Below are 17,003 nucleotides of genomic sequence, written 5' to 3'. Positions count from 1 at the left end.
TGCAGGAAGTTCAGTAAAGAACCCCAATGAACCAAGGACGAGCGCTCTGGGTGCTCCCAAGGGAGATGAATCCAGGACAAAATTAGAACTCTCAGTAACGTCCGTGAATTATGAAGTATGTACAGTCGCACACACAAAAAAACCCATAAAACAAGAACACACCCGTTAATTCCCCAAAATAGATCTTAATCTTTGCACTCAGACAGAGAGTAAGTTCCAAAAATTTTGTCTTAGGGAAGTCACGAGGGAACCTGCTAGGGGAGTGAAAACGTTCTACATCTGGATCTGGACGGTGACATTACGGGTGTTAACTACGTAAAAACTAGCCATGCTGTATAAGTTATACTTCAACTTTTCAAAAAAAGGGAAATGTTCAATAAACAGAGTGGAAACGAAGTTGACGCGTCACCGCGAGCAATATCTTGGCGGTCTCATTTCTGACATAACATTACGTGTACTGACACTCACAGCCTAGGGACGTCTACCAACTCCGGGCTGAGCACTAAGAAACTACAACTTCCAGCAGACTTTGCTCGTTCGCCGGCTCCGTAGTTTACCGGGCGGGAGAAAAGGATCGGACACCTCGGGTTCCGGACTGCAGGGTACGGGGAAGGCGCAGGCGCAGAAGCGCTCGCGGCAGCCGGCGCGCCCCCCCCCTCCCCCCCGCCCACTTGCTCGGGAGTCCCAGGTTGTATCGCGGGAGGGCCGCAGCCAATAGAGAGGCGGAAGTGACGGTCCCCTTCGCGGCCACCGGCAGCTGCTACGAGGCTGAAGCCAGATTGGGCTGCTCTTCTGGAGGTGCTGGTTCTTCACTTCTCAGGTATCACCGGGAGCTCAGGTGAGACAGACGGTGGTGTGAAAAAACCGGCCACCGCTTCCCGGTGCTAGTGGACACACCTCCGCTCAGCGTCCGGCCGGGGCGGGGGAGGGGCGCGGCCCAGAAGCGGGTGTCCGTGCCGCGGAGGAGGCTTTGGCGCATGCGCCCCGGGAGGTGATGGAGCAGGGCTGCCTGAGCTCAGCCCTCATGTGTCTCCGGGGCCTCGGGGAGTGGCGAGGATACTTTTGGGAAGATGCAGTTAAGGATGGGGCTCCCTGGTTGTTTTGGCGGGTGCACGTGGGGGATCAAGGAAATGGTTAGGTAATTTAGGGACAAGTCCCTTCCCACCATTCTAGTTGAATTGAAGAAAGGAAGAATCAGAGGCTTGTGGTTTGAAGAGTAAAAAGTTATCAGGATCGCTACACCATCTTTCTCCCTTTCTGAATGAGGTGAACACCACCACCTGCCCCCAGAACAGCTCTCGTTAATCGCTTCTGCCCCCAGTTGTCCCAGAATTAAATTCTGAGCTCATCCTGTAAAACTCCAGGGATAAGCATCCGCTATGCCCCTAGTAAGAACAGGTTCTGACGTGCAAGTCATTGTTCCATATCCACTTTTCTGCTTCATCCGGCACCAAAACTGAGGGTCGCGGTCCTACTGACATTTTTCTTGCGAGGTAGAGTGTGAAATTCTTACTATATTTGAAATACAGCTTCTTTAAAATTTTATAGCATTTAAGAGCAGCTTACAATTTGGTTTTTTAAACTCAGAAATCCTTTTGAAACTTAAAGTTTTGAAACAAAATTTTTGAAACTTAAGCTTAAGTTAGGCACGTGTTCATTCAACATTAACAATTTTTTTTTTTTTTTTGGTGAGGAAGACTGGCCCTGAGCAAACGTCTGTGCCAGTCTTCCTCTATTTTGTATGTGGGATGCTGCCACAGCATGGCTTGTTGAGCTGTGTGTAGGTCCGTGCCCGGGATCTGAACCCGGGAACCACCAGGCCACCAAAGCAGAGCGCAGGAACTTAACCACTATGCCACTGGGCGAGCCCCAACGAATATTTTTTGAGCACCTGCTGTGTTCAAGCACTGCTAGCTCTGTGGATAAAAGATGAAATCAAGTGTGCTTTTCCTGTGAAGAAAAAGAAATCAGAAGTGAAGTTTGCAAGAAGACTATTTCTCTGCAGTTCAACGTTTATAGAGGGTCTGTGTGGGCGAGACTGTGTGTCAGAAGCTGGGTGAATGAGTTCACAGTTTATTCAGATTTTTTCAAGTGCTTCAGTAGTATTTGTAAATGTATTATAGTTCATCGAGATGCAGCAGCCTTCTGCTTTGATAGGCAAATTATATTCATATTTCTGTGGTAATAACCCAAGGATACACATAAAATTGCCATCTGATTATTGCTGGTAGAAAATAATACATTTCTTTTGAAATATATAGTTGAGATCGATCTTCTTTTCTAATCTGAATTAGATTCTGTTTTTAAAGTCCTATGTTACATAGACGAGTGATGAAAAAGTCGATGTTCTTTTTAATATTTGGAGTGTTACATTGTTTTACAGCAAAGTTAAGAACACTGAGTGTCAGTAAGTCAATGCCAATATCAATCTTTGTGGCCTCATAGATTTTGTTAGGTAATGGGAGAAGAGGAATGGAAACTAAAGCTTGGGGAACACCAGGTACTGTTTTTTTACTTAAATTGTAATAAGCTCTCTTAGGAGTTAAGGAAATGAAAATCATTTAGGCAGAGACCATGAAAAGTATATCTTTTGCTAAGCTCTGCTCTATATTGAAGCCAAGTTGGGTATGTATGTGTATGTATATGTAAAATCTCACTGCAGTTAAACTTGGCCCTTGTTCACAGTCATTTCTGCTTTACTTCCCTTTGGTAAAGGATACTGATAGTCAGTATATATCACTAGGTATAACTCCAACTACTCATTCTCTCTGGTCTGGTGATGGTCTTAAAGACTTGTGTTTGCTTTAATGCAGTAAAATACAAGCTAAATCAGAAGCACATAAACTTTAAGTAGTTTTTGAATGGTGTGACTATAACCTATTGAAAATTAAATTTAAAAACACTTAAATAAAAATTCTTAAGCCTAACATGAAGTGCTTGGTTGTCAGCAGAACACTTTGTGGACTAAAAATTATACTTGCTAGAATTTTTGAAAATAAGAGAGAAAACTTTACTTATTGTTTGCACTTTGTTTTTTCCTAACTTTGTAAACTTTCTCCCCAGCACCAAGGCTGAACTGTACCATTTGGAAGAATGGAAGCCAATCCATCTGTTGACATGTTTTCAAAAGTCCTGGAGAATCAGTTGCTTCAGACTACCAAACTAGTGGAAGAACATTTGGATTCTGAAATTCAGAAACTGGATCAGATGGACGAGGATGAACTGGAACGCCTCAAAGAAAAGAGACTTGAGGCGCTAAGGAAAGCTCAACAGCAGAAACAAGTAACCTCTCTGCCCTGCTTTCTGAAATTGCTATAACAGTATGCTCCTAACAACTTATATATACATGTGCTGCAGTGGTTACATTTCAGTCCTCATTTTTAGGGTTTTTTGACCTCAGAGTATCTATCACTGTTAAAAATTTGCCCAGAAAAAGATTAGTTTCAAAGACATTTAAAATTAGCCTAATCAGTATATTAATCCACCATCAAGTAAAAGAAACACGTGCCCAAGATCATTTTCTGAGCTCAGATTTGTGTGGTTGAGGCGAGAGTTGAGCAGGAAGAACACTGGGAGCCAATAGGAGTCTTTGGTTTCCCTTTCAGGTAGCAGTAGAGCCTGTCACAATTTAGCTGTGCCCAAAGCAAACAAGAAAAGAGCTGTAAGGCAATTTACATTAAAGAAATTATTTCCGACACTTCCAATGTAATGTTTAATTGTATGGCTTATTTATTCAGAAGAATGCATGCTGCGTCACAAAGAAAGGTGGCCACAGCTCCGGCTTCTTAGAGTGTGAGCGTGTAACAGACTTGTAGTTGTGGACTCTGATCAAAACCAATTGGGTTAGATTCTGCAACTTGAGTTTTGATTGAAAAGCATTTCCATTGGTTTAAGTTACATTGAAATACATTATCACCACCTCTGGTTCCTCTTCAGTTGGCTGTGACTAAAACATGAGTTTTAACTTTTCTGAAGAAACAGGGAGTTTTGTTTGTGCTGCTATAGCATCTCTTTGATAATGTTTATACCCTCACTGTTTAGAAGAATTGCAACAAAAAGGAAAGAATCTTTTATAATATGACTGAGTTCTAATTTTTATATCTTGAGTTGTCTGAAATATGGTATCTATATATATAGTTTTGAAACCGGGCTACTTTTCTCAATATAGTGCTAATAATTATTTAAGGTAATATATGATGAGATTCTGCTACAAACTCATATCTCATGATCACAGTTAAGTACCCTACTAATCATTAATGCTCAACTGAAAAAAAACTTGTCATAACTAGGATATTTTTGTAGAAAGACTTTGAATCTACCTGATTTGCAGTGAGGAACATACATGTCTTAAATGAAGTTGTCAGCAGTTAAAAACAATAGTCTGAATAGTTATAATTAGAAACCAACTTAGGTAGGCAGACTTCAGAGCTTTTATTAATATACAAATCAATTTAAAATGAATTTGTCATGAAGTAACTCGGGGTTTTATTTTAGAGCTTTCATTGCATTTTAATAGATCATTTTTATTAAAATGTTTTCTGGGGAAGTGGCCCTGTGGCATAGTGGTTATTTATTTATTTTTTTGTGTGAGGAAGATCAGGCCGGAGCTAACACCCATGCTAATCCTCCTCTTTTTGCTGAGGGAGACCGGCTCTGAGCTAACATCTATTGCCAATCCTCCTCCTCCTTTTTTTTCCCCAAAGCCCCAGTAGATAGTTGTATGTCATAGCTGCACATCCTTCTAGTTGGGTATGTGGGACGTGGCCTCAGCATGGCCGGAGAAGCGGTGCATCGGTGCACGCCGGGGATCCGAACCCCGGGCGACCAGTAGCGGAGCGCGCGCACTTAACCGCTAAGCCACGACGAGGCTGGCCCTGGCATAGTGGTTAAAGTTCTGCACACTCCAGCAGCCCAGGTTCGTGGGTTCAGATCCTGGGCACGGACCTACACCACTAGTCAGCCATGCTGTGGTGGCGACCCATATACAAAATAGAGGAAGATGGGCACAGATGTTAGCTCAGGGCTAATCTTCCTCTGCAAAAAAAAAAAAAAAAAAAAGTTTTCTGAGGAAGTAAGCAAGAAGCGTTAATGGTTTTTATAGATACTCTTTTTGAAAGAGTAGTGTAGATCGTATAGTAACTGTGATTTTCTGATCCATGGGGGTATTGGAGAAATGAGTGTATGCGGTGATATAAGCATTTAATTAGCCTATGCTAATCGATATTCCTCAGTCACCCAAGCACCCACCTGCTGTTACAGCAGCTAGAGACATAGGACCTAATCAGGGAACAGAAGAACAAGGTGAGAAATAGGAGGTGCCCATCAGAGGGTTGGATGAGAGCCAGGTGCTGCCCAGCTGTCAGGCCTCAGGTAGGCTCAGGCTGCGCTATGGTCTGTGCCCATCCTGCTTGGTTCCATTCAGCAGATACCCATGGAGCACCTGCTCTTGAAAGGAACTGTCCTGCGAGTGCAGGGGGTTTGGTGTCTTGGGAAGGAACCTTTGCATTGGTGGAGGTTCAGAGTGGGCTTGCCTCCCTCTAAGGAACCTGAACAGGTTCAGGTCTTCAGCCTGTTGGTTAAACACGTAAGAATAAATAATTAAAAGAAATAGCAGCTGTTTAAAAAACAAAGAAATACTGTTTTTTAAGGGCACGTGTCATTGGTGAGCCAAGGAAGGAGTCATGAAATGTCACATGTCATTAAGGAATCGTATTTGAGAGTTTAAACTGTTTATAGAAGCTTTATCGAGGAACTGTCACATAAGGAGAATACATCAGGGCCTCTTGTATCAGCTCAATGTAAGCCAATGTGAAACAGATACTGAGACTGTGAATGCAGCCTGGGCTGTGTTAGCTTAAGTCCGGAGGAGGAAAGGAGACGGCACTTCTGCGCCTTTCTAGTTGGACCACTTCCGGAGGGCTGCGTTCAGACTAATGCCACATTTTAAGGGGATGTGGAGGAATTAGCCTGGGTTTAGAGGAGGACAACCAGAAGAATAAGAAGTCTAGAAATGGTTGCATATGAGAAATGGTCAAAAGGCTATGGGAATGTTCAGTGGTTCAATGTGGGGGAGGGAGGACGTAGGCGAGACAAGAAATTTGAAGGACAGACGTGTGAAAGAGAGATTAGAACTTTCTTCTCTAATCTTAGGTCCAAGCTGGGATCCACAGACCAAAGTTACAGATATATTGCAGTTCAGTGTGAGAAGACATTTCTAAAAATTAGAGAATACGTGTACAAACGCTTTTTAAGCACATGTGCAACACACTGTTATAGTTATTTTCATGTTGATTTTCTTATTTTCACAACAACTCAATGAGATAGTTGCTTTATCATCTCTCCTTTACCAAAGAGGAAATTGAGACTTAGAAGGGTTATTAGAATTCACAGCCTAGTAAGTGGTAGAAGGCACTCAAGCCCATGCCGTCCGTCTGCAAGCCCAATGCTCCTTTTTATTAAAACCAGCTGCCTGAAAAAGGAAACAAGCTTCCAGTTGAGGTGATAAGCTTCCTGCCACAGGAAAGGTTCAAGAAGCTGAAAGGCCTGTCGGGCGTGGTTGATAAGGGTTGGTATATTGGTTTGGGAAGTTGGATTAGCTAACCTGTGAGATCTTTATTGTTTCTGGACACCTTGTGAGTAGACAACTTTTTCTTCCTAGGACACTACCCACTGGTGGCCAGTGTAGGAGAGGTTCCTGCCTCTCTGCGGTAATCATCAAAAGCAAACAGGGTTCCTGAGCTTCAGAGCCGCAGTGACCCCTCTCCCCGACATCCTTACCCCCAAAGACTGACTTTATCTCATGAGCATTATTTTTAAAAACTGTAGTAACTTGGATCGAATGCTTCTTATTTTAGGAGTTTGAGTGCCAAGAAATTAAATGGATGTTTACATTCTAAGTCTCTTGAGTCTAAATGTTTATTTTCGAAGTCCTAAGAAAACATATATGTTTTCAGTTATCGAGACGGTTAATTGTCTTAAATATGAGCCATGCTATGGAGATAATCACTGCCCCCAGACTATTTTTACATTGACACTAGAAACAGGAAAGCAAATCACTAAAAGGAATTCATTTCTCTAGAAAATAAAATCAACTTCATTGTAGAATATTATTATGATTTGGACACACAATGTAAAGTGGTGCTGAAAGAGATATTTCAAATGCGTAATATTTCCCTTTTCTCCACATTAGGAATGGCTTTCAAAAGGACATGGAGAATACAGAGAAATCCCTAGTGAGAGAGACTTTTTTCAAGAAGTTAAGGAGAGTAAAAAAGTGGTTTGCCATTTCTACAGAGACTCCACATTCAGGTAACTTTGTTCCCATCAGTGACTGTTTTTAAAAGATGGTGAGATCTTTGAATAGAGATATAATGACTTAATAGGGAAATTAAGAAAAATAAAAGGAACTACTTCTCAAGTTGTTTCTTTGTACTAGAAGTCTGTACATTAAAGTTAAGCAATTGTTATTTTAAAGATTAACTTAAAAACCAGTGACATACGAAAGTATAAATGAACATTATTGAAAATCAAGAATATTTCCATAGAAATGGCTATTTTCTGAATTATATTTTCACTAGCTAACCTTAAAAACATCTTAGAAATATACACTTAAGAATTATTTCTACTTTTTTTCCTTGAACAAGAATTATTTCTACTTTTTTTCCTACAATTATGATATAGCCACAGTGTTGGGAATGGGGGTCAACACCTTGAACACCAGCTTTGAATTCAGTCACTCCTTCTCAGCTGGCAACCTGTGGGGAGACAGTGGCTTACGCCTTTTGCCAGAAGCATAGTTGAGACTGCGAGGCTTGTCTGGAAGGAGAAGAAAGTGATTTCTCTTAGACCAACCCACGTCTGCAAACCTCTCTATGGAGGCAGATCCCTTGTAAAAGGAAACTACCCCCAGAAAAGGTTATATCTTAAACCAGAGGGCTCAAGCCTTTTCTTTTTAGCCCCAAAATTTGATGACTTGCCAACATTTAAAAATTGAGATATCTCATTTTAAAAAAAATTCAAATTTTAGAATTTTTTTTAAAAACCAGAAAACTTGATAATAACAGACGTAGAACTCAGTATGAAAGCAATTTGCTGATGCTGAGTAACAGCTGCCTCCCTTAGACAGACACACACTCCAGTGTATAGTCTCCATCGTTCAGTATCGTCTCAGCCCTGCCCACTTCTCCCATTTCCATAGACTTCCTGGCCCTTGTCTTACCCTCACTGTCCAACAACTTGGTTATTAGTTAACAGTTTTCAGGAATTGAAGGGAATTGCCTGGGATTTATTGATTAAGAAAATAAGAAGGGGGGCCGGCCCTGTGGCATAGCGGTTAAGTGCATGTGCTCCACTGCTGGCGGCCTGGGTTCGGATCCCGGTTGCACCGAGGCACTGCTTGTCAGGGCATGCTGTGGCGGCGTCCCATATAAAGTGGAGGAAGATGGGCACAGATGTTAGCCCGGGGCCAGTCTTCCTCAGCAGAAAGAGGAGGATTGGCATGGATGTTGGCTCAGGGCTGATCTTCCTCACAAAAAAAAAAAAAAAGAAAAGAAAAAGGACAGAAAATATTGAGATGGTGAAATCTCCTGTAAAGGAAAGTGGGGGAAGGGATTATGAAGGTCAAAGAGTATCAAAGAAACCCTCTGCCGTTGTGGTACACTGTCATCTCCCATTGGCACACATTCTTTAACTTGCCAACCTCTGACATATATGATGAGGTGATATGTTGGTACTGTATCAGTCTATAAGATTGATACTATTCATTCACTTGTTTATTAGATGTCTTTGCCCACTAGATTGTTAGTTTTGTGAGGGTAGAGAGTTTTTCTGTATTGTGGCCTACTGTGGTCTGGGTTCCTAGCCATACAGCAGCAATGGCTGACATGTAGTAGGTGCTCAGTAAATATATTTGATGAATGTATAAACAGTGCAACACCAACAGTATTTACCTTCAAGCAAAACTGAAAAAATCAAAATTTATACCATCAGTTAATTTCTCTCTATATATATGTGTCAAAGTTCCTAGCACATAGTAGGCTGGATATTTTCATGTATAAAATCCAGGAACATTTACCATGACCCTTTGAGGTAAGTAGGTATAATTCCTATGCTTCATGTGTGCAGAGCAAGACTTGGAGAGATTAAGTGACTCACCTAATGTCACTCAGCTACTAAATGATAGAAGAGGATTTGAACCCAGGTTTTAAGCCTAATGCTATTTTAACTACACCATGACTGCTGCTTCTGGATTTTAAAAAATGGATTTATTGACAAATGGCACATAGACTTATTTAAAATAGATTTCGTATCACTCCAGTAAAACTATGGAGTTGATTTATGTACAAATTTTCAAAAACATAGTTCTCACATATCAGTTCATTTATCATTTGTTTTGAGCTTCATTCAAAAGCCATTTATTAATTTCTTCTCTCACTATTTTTCGATAAAATCTCATTGCTGCACTACGTAGGTGATACATGAAAAGATACATTCAGAGGGAAAGTGATGAGGCATCAAGGTTATAAGAAACTCACTGGATGCAAACCTAATTCAGGAAAAACTACACCAAGAAGTGCCCGAAAAACCTGCTAGTGAAAACAGCTATGAAGCATTTGGTGTCTTAGTGATCTAAAGCAGTAATTCTCAAACTTGATCGGGCATGAGAGGCACCTGCATGTTTCCCAGCTCCACTCCTGAGAATGTCAATTCATTTGTATATTTTAAAATTTGATTGTAACGAACACCTACATTTAAGAACTACTGAAAAAGATCATTAAATAGTCTGTTTCAGAAACACTAAAGGATTGACCAGTTTAAAATACATTTTAATTTAAAGAAAATGTCACTTCCATTTTCTTCTTCAATGGGTGGCTTAAAAGTTACTGGTGATATTTTTCATTTCTTTAGAAACATATTGACCGCATTTATAGCCCTTAACCTTAATATGCTTCTCCCTGACAGAGCTGTACAGTTAGAAGTGTTCTTCTCAGTGACACTATTCAGTCTTTCTTAGTGACTTCCAAATATGGTACCATATATACATTTCTAATTCTGAAAAGTCTCTTCTGAGTTCTGTCAAGTTCAGATTTGTCACCCTTCAAGCTGCCTCTATGAGATACCGGGAAACATGCATACAGAAATGACAATTTATTTTTTTATTAATTTTTTTTGCTGAGGAAGATTGGCTCTGAGCTAACATCTATGCCAGTCTTCCTCTACTTTATATGTGGGACTACCACCACAGCATAGCTGGTGAGCTATGTGTAGCTATGTATAGTAGGTCCGCCCCCGGGATCCGAACCTGCAAACCAGGGCCACCAAAGTGGAGTGTGCGGAACTGGAACCACTCTGCCACTGTGCCAGGCTCAGAAATGACAGTTTTGGGCTGGCCCCGCGGCTTAGCGGTTAAGTGCGCGCGCTCTGCTGCTGGCGGCCCGGGTTCGGATCCCGGGAGCGCACCTATGCACCGCTTCTCTGGCCATGCTGAAGCCGCGTCCCACATACAGCAACTAGAGGGATGTGCAGCTATGACATACAACTATCTACTGGGGCTTTGGGGGGAAAAAAATAAATAAAATCTTTAAAAAAAAAAAAAAAAGAAATGACAGTTTTTTTGTTCTTACCATGAACATGACAACTCTCTGAACCACTTATAACTTAAGGCATGTATTGAATATTTTTTTTTTTGTAAACACAATTAGGGCAAATCTGACTTTCTAGAATAATAGATTGTTTTTGTACCACTCATAATCAGGCAGCTAACCTATGAAATGGAAATGAGGTCATCTGACACAAGCCTAGGTTGGCTGCCAAATTATGAGACTCAGGCAAAAAAACTATCAAGTTAGATGTACCAGGGCCGGCTTGGTGGCAAAGCGGTTAAGTGTGCATGCTCCACTGTGGCAGCCCAGGGTTCAGATCCCAGGCGCGCCAGTGCACCGCTTGTCAAGCCATGCTGTGGCAGTGTCCCATATAAAGTGGAGGAAGATGGGCACAGATGTTAGCCCAGGGCCAGTCTTCCTCAGCAAAGAGAGGAGGATTGGCAGATGTTAGCTCAGGGCTGATCTTCCTCACAAAAAATAGATAAATAAATAAAGTTAGATGTACCATAAATGTTAATGTTAAAGATTTATTTTAAACAAGAAATCTGTTTTTCTAGCTTTTGATTTTCTATATGTTGTTATTTACAGGTGTAAAATACTAGACAGACATTTGGTGATACTGTCCAAGAAACATCTTGAGACCAAATTTTTGAAGCTGAATGTGGAAAAAGCACCTTTCCTTTGTGAGAGACTGCGTATCAAAGTCATTCCTACACTAGCACTGGTAAAAGATGGAAAAACACAAGATTATGTTGTTGGATTTACTGACCTAGGAAATACAGATGACTTCACCACAGAAACTTTAGAATGGAGGCTCGGTTGTTCTGATATTCTTAATTACAGGTAACTTGTAGCAAAACAGTAGATTTATTTTAATTCACATACTCAATTGATATTTTTAGAGACGATTTTTTATATTAACATTTATTTTATGGAACTAAGATCTTTTGACTGAGATGTAGAAAGACTTTCACAAAGGAAAAGCACATTTCTTAAAATGTACATTAGTATTAGCATGATCTCACAACAAAATCAGAGTTATAGATAAAATTGAGTCTTGGAGTACACCTAGCTATAAAAGTTTTCAACCTAACAGAACCTATTGAATCTAATTCTGTATTAATCTGGAAACCCAAAATGACACTCCAGAATTGACTCTTCCCTGATTTAAACCAGATTACTCAAGTTGATAATGACTCGTTTTTACACATTAGATTTTTACTGTGGATATTCCTGCCTCACTTGTAGAATCTGATAAAATATATAGAATCTCATTTCTATGCTTAGCTTAAATTACTAACTATGGAGAACAGTCTGTTTGAAAACAGTTTAAAATCCAACTTCCGTTTTTCATTCATCTCCTTGTCCACTTCTCCGGAAAGATGATTTATCAGCATATCATCTTGTCTTTTGTGCCTGTTCTTGATTTGCAAGAATAACAGGTAAAATTGTGCAATAATTGTGGAATTATCAGTCCACAGTCATAGTGCCTTTCAATAAGTAGCAAGTTCTCTCATCTTTTCACCCCCCCCTTTTTCTTTTCTTTTTTATTTATTTGTGTGTGTGTGTGTGTGTGTGTGTGTGTGTGTGTGTGTGAGGAAGACTAGCCCTGAGCTAACATCCAGTGCCAATCCTCCTCTTTTTGCTGAGGAAGATTGGACCTGGGCTAACATCCATGCCCATCTTCCTCTGCTTTATATGGGATGCCACCACAGCATGGCTTGACAAGCAATGTGTCACTGCGTGCCCAGGATCTGAACCTGCAAACCCCAGGCCCCTGAAGCAGAGCACACACACTTAACCGCCTCACCACCAGGCCGGCCCCTCCCCTTTTTTCTTTAAATCTCTCCTACACATGCCTAAATCATCCCTACGTTGTCGAAATTGATTCTGGAGTTTGTTGTATTTTCTTAATGTTAAATAAAATAATAGTAAATAAAATTATTTTGAAATGATTTCAAACTTTAAACAAGTTGGAAACTAGTACAAAGAATTCTTATATACCCTTCACCCATATTCTCTAATTTTAAACATTTTATATTTGCTTTCTCATTCTCTTTCTAGATACATGTAAATTTTTCTCAGAACCATTTGAGTAGGAGTGGTAGGTATATTGTCCCTTTACTCCTAAATATTTCCATGTGTATTTCCTAAGAACAGGAACATTTTCTTATATAATCACAGTACAGTTACTACAACAGGAAATATTATATAATTTACAGACCTTATTTAAATTCTACCATTGTCCCAATAACATTCTCCATACCAAAAAAATGTGTCATGGGCTGGCCCAGTACCATAGTGATTAAGTTCTGCCCTCTGCTTTGGCGGTTCTGGGTTCACAGGTTCAGATCCCGGGCATGGACCTGCACACTGCTCATCGAGTCATGCTGTGGCAGCATCCCACGTACAAAGTGGAGGAAGATGGGCACAGATGTTAGCTCAGCGACAGTCTTCCTCAAGCAAAAAGAGGAAGATTGGCAACGAATGTTAGCTCAGGGCCAATCTTCCTCACCAAAAGAAAAAATGTGTCATATGTAGTTACTGTGTGTTTTTAGTTTCCATTAACCTGTAACAACTTGATATCCTTCCTTTGTTTTTCAGTACTTTGACATTTTTGAAGAGTGCAAGCTAGTTATTTTACAGAGCATCCCTCGATTTGGGTTTGTCTAATGTTTTAAGGTTAGATTCAGATTATGCATTTTTTCACAGGTATATTATGTAAGTAATATTGTATTCTTCCTTCTCAGTGCACCATATCAGGAGGCATATGATGGTTTGTCTCATTTCTAGTGGTGATAACTGAGTACTGGTTAACCAGTTGTCTACCAAGCCAAATGGTGATTTAGGGAAGAAGTTTTCCATATCCCACAGTAATTTACTTTTTCATTTATTATATTAGAATGGGCTATGGATGTTTTATTCTGTGAGTTATAGTTTGTTACTATTATTATTCACCTCGAAGCTCAAATTGCCCCAGATTTGGCCAGTGAGAGCCTCTTTCATGCTGGCTTCTATGTCCTTTTGACGTGTCCCCATAAGTGTTTTGAGCACTTTCTTTCTGGTGCAAAGAAGATGTTTTAGGGGGGCTCATGTTGTACTCTCCTTAGAATTGGCTATTTCTTCAAGGACCCATGGTTCCTTTCAAAATCAAGATCTAGGTGCTGGGAATGTTCCCAGATATTTTTGAAAGAAGAAATTATCTCATTTCATTTATTTCTCCAGCATCATGGAAAAGAGTTTCTTACCAATTCCAGGTTAATGATAATGAATTCCATGAGTTTTGTTGATGTCTATAGAGATCTAAACATTAAAAGAAGTTTAACAGGCATAACAGCGTATCAAAAATAGAGCACCATTTTCCTGTGTCATTCTCACAGTGAAAGGAATCTAATACAGGTTCAGCATATCCAAAACAGTTGGAAAAAACTCTTTGATTTCCCTCTATGCTTTTCAGTCAGAAATTCTGTTAGTGCCTCCTGTGAAATTTAATGAGTAATTAGTAGTGAGAAAATAAAACGTTGATCTAAAACATTTAGTAGTACAAAGTGAGGTTTAAAACTATTAACCATTGGTATGAATAATATACCTCTTCCTTGACACCAGCATTTTAAAGAAAATTTTACTCTATTCCATATGTTACAGAGAGGAAGAAAAGATAGATTTTTGTGCAGTTTAGTATACCAACTTTACTAAATCATAAAAATAAATGTTTTTCAAATTTGCTTTATTTTTAGTGGAAATTTAATGGAGCCACCATTTCAGAGCCAAAAGAAATTTGCAACAAACTTCACAAAGCTGGAAAAGAAAACTATCCGAGGAAAGAAATATGATTCAGACTCGGATGATGATTAGAGATCAGTTATAATTCTTTGTTAATTGTCTTCTTATTTCTCCTTATTTCAGAATTTGATGTGTTTTCTAAATTCTGTTGATTTTGATACATTGGTCATCTAATGGTCACATTCTAGAGTTTTATACTGTTGTAGCACATTGAAAGACATCTTTAATACTTTCTGTGTGGAGCTCCTGTTTAAGTTGAGGAAAACATCTGAATTCTTAAATTATCTGGGAAGGATCTGGATTCTCTATTTTTGAGATTGATTTTATCACAATATGATTCTTAACGACTTTATACCATTCACAATTGTGTTTTTAATCTACTGAATTGGAAATAGAAATTCAGCAAACTATTCCAGGACTAATTCTTATGCAGCATTATTTACTTTATACACCAGGTGTAACCAACTGCACTTGTAAATGAATTATAAACACTCTTCACCTCTGAAATATATTTAAATAGCTATTAAAGAACTGCTTATTTATTCTGTATGCTGCCTGTTGATATTGAATCAACTGATGGTAGCAGAAAGCTCTTTCAGATTGTGAACATATTGCTTTATTTAAAGGGTCTTGATTGATTGTATTTTAAGACATGCATTAAAAAATAATTGGAAAGTACTTTTGGAATAACAACACAAGGAGATCTACAGAGTCCTCAGTTAAACAACCATAACTGGTAAATATTATTTAAAAAACAAATTAGGGGCTGGCCTGGTAGCATAGTGGTTAAGTTTGCATGCTCCACTTTGACAGCCTGGGTTCACAGGTTCAGATCCCAGGCACAGACCTATACACTGCTCATAGAGACATGCTGTGGTGGAATCTCACATACAGAATAGAGGCAGATTGGCACAGATGGTAGCTCAGGGACAATCTTCCTCAAGCAATAAAAAGGAAGATGGGCAATGGATGTTAGCTCAGGGCCAATCTCCCTCACCAAAAAGAAAAAAAAATTGAAGCCTCTGGAAATTCTCATAAGAACATACAGCAAACAAAAACATTTATTCCAGAAAATACTAAATCTTGGTACGAATAGTCTCTGTGGTATTTGAGCCACGACTCTGCATCCTTCCTCCCTCCAGCTCTCAACCTTAGCCTAAATTTCCCCCTAAGAGGAGCGGACTACTAGCATTTCTCGTCCCTGCCCCAAGGTCTGTGTTGCAGAACCTCTGCAGTAGCAAAGAGGTCTGGAGCTTCCTTCCTCCACCCAGTCCCCACTTGTAGCACAGAAGATCTACCCCAGGAATGGCAGACCAATAATGCTGTTCCCGAATCGGTATTGCCTCAGCTTACTCCTAAGACTTGTAGACCACAGGTATCATTCTTAGAAAAGCAGGCTAGTCTCCCCACCCACAGCTCTGGGGAGTAGCATGGAGGTTCTGTCCAGTGGGAGAAGCAAGCTGTAAGAACAGGTTCCATAGCATTCCCCAAAGGGACTGACTGACCTTAGAACAGTGAGAGAGAAGGTCAAGCCTAAGGGTGTTGCTGTAGACAAAGGAGATTTGGGGTGTGTGTGTTGGGGCGTGGGGAGGGACAAGAGGAGACTGGTAGCTTCATGATAGCAACAGTGAGAAGTTTAACAGAATTAATTAAATTTAATTAGATGAAACTGTGCAACAATTTATGCCCCAGGCATTGTCAAAAACAGTAGAGAGGTCCACTAGCAATTGGTGGATGTTAATAGCAGGGTGTGATAACAGTAGAGGCGGACCAACTAGAACCCTTACAGGAAGATCAGGGAAAGAAACAGTAGAAGAGAGCCCTACTGAAACTACTGTCCTTGGGGTTGGAGAGGGGAGTCAGGGTGACTGCACATGTCCAGGCTGTACACTCTGGGGAGGAACATCAGAGGCTCTACAATACAGGGTAGATGGACTTAACTGAAATAGTGCAGCTAAGTCACTACACAAACAAGCCCTAGAGGAGAGGGGAGGATGCGTCTTCAGAGCTGCTGTATTATCTAGAATAGTCCGTTTTCAACAACAAATTATAAGATCTGCAAAGAAACAAAGTGTGACCCATACATGGGAGGAAAAAGCAATCAAAACAAACTGCTTTTAAGTGGGCTCAGATGTTGGAAGCATACAAAAACTTCAAAAGAGCTATTTTTTAAAAAAACTAACAGGGGCCGGCCCTGTGGCTTAGTGGATAGGTGCACGCGCTCCACTACTGGCGGCCCGGGTTCGGATCCCGGGCGCGCACCAACGCACCGCTTCTCCAGCCATGCTGAGGTGGCATCCCACATACAGCAACTAGAAGGATGTGCAGCTATGACACACCCCTATCTACTGGGGCTTTGGGGGGAAAAAAGGAGGAGGATTGGCAATAGATGTTAGCTCAGAGCCAGTCTTCCTCAGCAAAAAGAGGAGGATTGGCGTGGATGTTAGCTCAGGGCTGATCTTCCTCACCAAAAAAAAAAAACACAGAAACCATGCTGCAGGTAAAGGAAGGTATGATAATATTCCATCAAATAGAGAATATTAGTAAAGAGAGAGAAATTATTTTAAAAGAACCAAATGGAAATCTCTGGACTTGTCCAATAACTACAATGAAAAATTG

At 40.3% G+C, this 17,003-nt stretch overlaps 1 protein-coding gene across 1 annotated transcript; it reads left to right on the top strand.

Moving 5' to 3' along the window:
• The first annotated feature begins 679 nt into the window (after positions 1 to 679).
• TXNDC9 (thioredoxin domain containing 9) lies at positions 680 to 14,933 on the top strand. Its single transcript, XM_004435850.3, has 5 exons — positions 680 to 838; positions 3,064 to 3,282; positions 7,190 to 7,308; positions 11,190 to 11,444; positions 14,339 to 14,933. The coding sequence occupies exons 2-5, from the start codon at positions 3,094 to 3,096 to the stop codon at positions 14,454 to 14,456; spliced, it is 681 nt and encodes a 226-aa protein (XP_004435907.1). The 5' UTR covers positions 680 to 838; positions 3,064 to 3,093; the 3' UTR covers positions 14,457 to 14,933.
• The last annotated feature ends 2,070 nt before the right edge of the window (positions 14,934 to 17,003 follow it).

This window comes from Ceratotherium simum, chromosome 40, assembly GCF_057802395.1.
Source record: "Ceratotherium simum simum isolate JZ-2026a chromosome 40, ASM5780239v1, whole genome shotgun sequence".
Lineage (NCBI taxonomy): Eukaryota > Metazoa > Chordata > Mammalia > Perissodactyla > Rhinocerotidae > Ceratotherium > Ceratotherium simum.
The sequence above is the reverse complement of the archived record's forward strand: the minus strand, read 5'-3'. Positions and strand labels throughout refer to the sequence as shown.

What these genes read in the sequence shown, in the direction of transcription:
- TXNDC9 (XM_004435850.3), top strand. Translation starts at nt 3,094, where the DNA reads ATGGAAGCCAATCCATCTGTTGACATGTTTTCAAAAGTCCTGGAGAAT. An exon ending in AAGCTCAACAGCAGAAACAA is followed by an intron (nt 3,283 to 7,189) that starts GTAACCTCTCTG and finishes TCTCCACATTAG; the next exon opens with GAATGGCTTTCAAAAGGACA. An exon ending in TCTGATATTCTTAATTACAG is followed by an intron (nt 11,445 to 14,338) that starts GTAACTTGTAGC and finishes CTTTATTTTTAG; the next exon opens with TGGAAATTTAATGGAGCCAC.